The 3451-nt window shown below is 39.6% G+C and overlaps 1 protein-coding gene across 1 annotated transcript; it reads right to left on the bottom strand.

Moving 5' to 3' along the window:
- Positions 1-275: 275 nt before the first annotated feature.
- dlx2a (distal-less homeobox 2a) lies at positions 276-2902 on the bottom strand. Its single transcript, XM_088931251.1, has 3 exons — positions 2384-2902; positions 1879-2063; positions 276-1501 (listed from the first exon to the last, which is right to left on the bottom strand). The coding sequence occupies exons 1-3, from the start codon at positions 2691-2693 to the stop codon at positions 1172-1174; spliced, it is 825 nt and encodes a 274-aa protein (XP_088787377.1). The 5' UTR covers positions 2694-2902; the 3' UTR covers positions 276-1171.
- Between the last annotated feature and the right edge of the window lie 549 nt (positions 2903-3451).

Genomic DNA, 3451 nt, shown 5'->3' with positions numbered 1-3451 from the left:
GATAAATTCATCTGGCGCCAGCTCTGTGGAGGCGGGGTTGAGTCAGAATCCCTCACCGATTGATGAACAACTGGAGGAAAAATATATATTTTCGACACATGCGAATATACTGTGCTTATAACACAGTATGATAATTCCAGCAATAAATACGTTTATTTTACAGAGCATATCCAGATCGGCATTTTAACTGTTATGTTTAATATCTGAAAGAATTGCAGTGACGTCTCCTAACACTGAAATAATTTTGGAACGGTTGTTTCGATTGAAACAAGCTGTTACACTGAAAACATTTTTATTTAAATAATTTCTTCATTTATAAAGGCAACACTGCAAATATGCAATTTTCATAATAAATAAAGAAAATACATTTTTCAAACTTGGTATACATGTATGTATTGGGGGGAAATCAGTAGCTTAAAAGATTAAATTAACACAAAATACGAAATACCATCATGGGCGATATTTTGTCAAACAAAGGCATTTGGTTTTACGAAAATCCATAAATGCGTTATTTTATACAAACGCCACTGAACTATATTTACAAATTAAAACCTTTAAGCCGTTATACGGGGTGGAACCTCGAATAACATACATATATGTATACATTGAATAACATATACATATATATACACAACCAGCTACAAAAGTACATTTATGTTTTAACATCAAAATTGAGGTCATTTTCAAAAGGCACCAATTCATACAAAGTTTTTAAAATGTGCTACATGTCTTATTAACTGTTATTCCTGCTTTAAAAAAAAACAATAACTTAGATTTTTTTCCAAGAATATCTAAAAAGTTTCACCGAAACAAGTCCATTCGGTATACGTAGTCAAAGAATACTCAAAACAATTTTTCGTTGCTTTGGATTTTAGTGGTCTTTCACACTTTTCTTTTTCAAAAAAATATTCTGATAAACCGTCCAGAAGGCTTTACATGTGACCTGAAGACAGGTTTCTAAAAATATTTTGGCAGGATGAATCTTGACCCGGGGCTGGAAGTTGTCTGCGTAAAGTTCGCCAGAGAGCTGGGCGCGCTTGTAGGCTACCGTATGTTGTGTTTCCTCAAAATACGCATATACTGCGTCGATGCAAGCTTGTAAAAGTAACCAGAGTCCAATGTAAAATTCCTTTTCCTTTCAGGTGTTCTCAATGTCAGTGTTAATAAGTCGTTAATATATGGCTCCGGCGCTCACCGCAGAGCCGTGATGGTGCTGTAATAAAGAGTTAGGCTGTAGATGCGATGCAGAGTTCGAGGATGGGTACCAGGAATAGTTTGCTAAGAAAGAAGGGGCGGTTGTATTTGGGGGGCTGTTGCCTTGAGACAAGCCGGAGTTGACAGTGTTCATTCTTTGATTCTGAGGGAAGTCCCAGGTAACGGAGGCCGGCGGAGAACTGGAGGGGGGAGACTCGCTGGACGCCGCATGCTGCTCCGGGGGGATCTCGCCACTTTTCCACAACTTTTTGAACTTGGATCGTCGGTTCTGAAACCAGATTTTCACCTGTCAAGGAAAACAGCACATCGCTCGTTATGATTTGGGATCTCACTGGCCTTTCTGCTTTCACAATTCGCACGCACTACGCTGTTTGAAAAATACATACTACCCAACGTGCTTAATCTTCAAAGGAGTAAAATACGGTACTTTAAAAATAAAAAAATAGTCCTAGCTCCAATTATTTAATGCACTACACATTAACTTGATGGTATCACAAACTTTAAACGAGGCCATTTAATTGAGACCTGGCACTGCTGACTGTATCTCCAAGATGGGGCCAGAAACATAACACAGCATCGTAAACACTAAACTGTTCAGCAGTCATAGGTCAATCAGTCAAGATCCATTAGCTTAAGCCTTTTTTTTTCCTCTGTGGCCCTTACCTGAGTTTGTGTAAGGCCTAAAGAAGCCGCGAGCTCGGCTCTTTCAGGTAAAGCCAAGTACTGTGTCTTTTGGAAACGTCTCTGAAGAGCTGCCAGTTGGAAACTCGAGTAAATCGTTCGAGGTTTCCTGACTTTCTTTGGCTTCCCGTTCACCATTCTAATTTCTGGTTCACATTCTTCCTTCTCTAAATAAAAAGAAGAGAACACGTTAACACGAGCGCACAGCTGAGATGCTTAAACGATTCATTATGTTTTCGGACATGTATTTTATTCGATACCGCACTGTTGTAGACAGGCAACAAACTGATCTCCATTAAACCGCGTTCTGTTGTTGAAAACGGCTTGCTTGTTACATAAAAAGGCAGAACAAAAACACACAGCAAAACTAAATATTAATGATACATTAATAAGCAATTCACCCGACAGTTCATATTCCTATTATAATTGCGGTCTAACGCAAACGTATGTAACAGCAAGCGATAGCCGACGAAGTTATTTTATTTACCTGCATCCGTATGGGTTGGCGACGAACTGGAACCATATGGACCGTACGAACTGTAAGAGCTGCTGAACCCAATTTCGTAAGATTTGGTGTTGTACGGGACATTGCTCATGTTATTTGCGTGGTACTGGTACTGTCCATAGGGAGACCCTGCACAGTGTCCAGACTGCTGGTTGTTGTAGTAGCTGCTGTCCGTAGCCGTCGATACAGGTAAGGTTGGAGACTCCTGGGATTTGTGCATGCTGTGGTAACTGTTCGAGGTAATCTGGTTCGAATGCATATCTGCAGCTAGACTGTCAAAAACTCCAGTCATCGTATTACAAAAGCCAGGGAAAAAAAAAAATAGGTATACCTGCTTCAATACGCAATGAATAGTTGAAACAAGGGAGGGACTGCAATGATCTAAGAAAAGCAGAACAAAATGGAAATTAATAAAGGTCGGCCGGTGGTTTTGACAACATCCCCATGCTAGTTTACGAGACGAACTGAGCAGTGACTCTAACCAGGACCTCTGATTGTCTGATGCCAACGATGCTGGCGGGCGGGCATTTATCCAGTGTCACGTGAGAGGCCGAGCCAGCCCGCAGTCCGCAGCCAATGAGTAACAACTGCTGAGGGGAACACGTATCGCAGGTTAGGTCGTGTACAGAGCGACGTCGCCACAGTGTTTCTTCGATTTCATGTATATATTATATTTATTTTATTTTGATGCATTTACAGGTTTATATATACGTTATGCACAGCAACTCGACTTCCAAGTTTTTTTTTTTTTAAAGATCAATGCTTCTTCTTTGTCATCGTTCTCAAGCAAAAAAAAACAACAAACAACAACATATATATTTACAATTCACGAACCAGTTCATTCTTGGGGCTTTTAGAATCAGAGTTAGTAAATCTATTAAATGCTGTTTTTTTGTCTGCATTCGGTAGGACAACACCGGAGTACTAAATGGTGCGCTATACATCTCACTTAAAAATAAAAAATGTCGGTAGATTTGAGGAACAAAAAGTTTTAATGGAATAATTGGGGTCTGTTACGTTGCTAACTGTCTATAAATTTAATTGAAAAAG

The sequence above is a fragment of the Atractosteus spatula genome, chromosome 13, assembly GCF_055471065.1.
Source record: "Atractosteus spatula isolate fAtrSpa1 chromosome 13, fAtrSpa1.hap1, whole genome shotgun sequence".
Taxonomy (NCBI): domain Eukaryota; kingdom Metazoa; phylum Chordata; class Actinopteri; order Semionotiformes; family Lepisosteidae; genus Atractosteus; species Atractosteus spatula.
This window is presented reverse-complemented; position numbering and strand designations above follow the sequence as displayed.

Coding starts and splice junctions, on each gene's coding strand:
- dlx2a (XM_088931251.1), bottom strand. CDS start 2,693: ATGACTGGAGTTTTTGACAGTCTAGCTGCAGATATGCATTCGAACCAG. Junction 2,064..2,383: donor GCCAACCCATACGGATGCAG/GTAAATAAAATA, acceptor CTTTTTATTTAG/AGAAGGAAGAATGTGAACCA. Junction 1,502..1,878: donor TAGGCCTTACACAAACTCAG/GTAAGGGCCACA, acceptor TTTCCTTGACAG/GTGAAAATCTGGTTTCAGAA.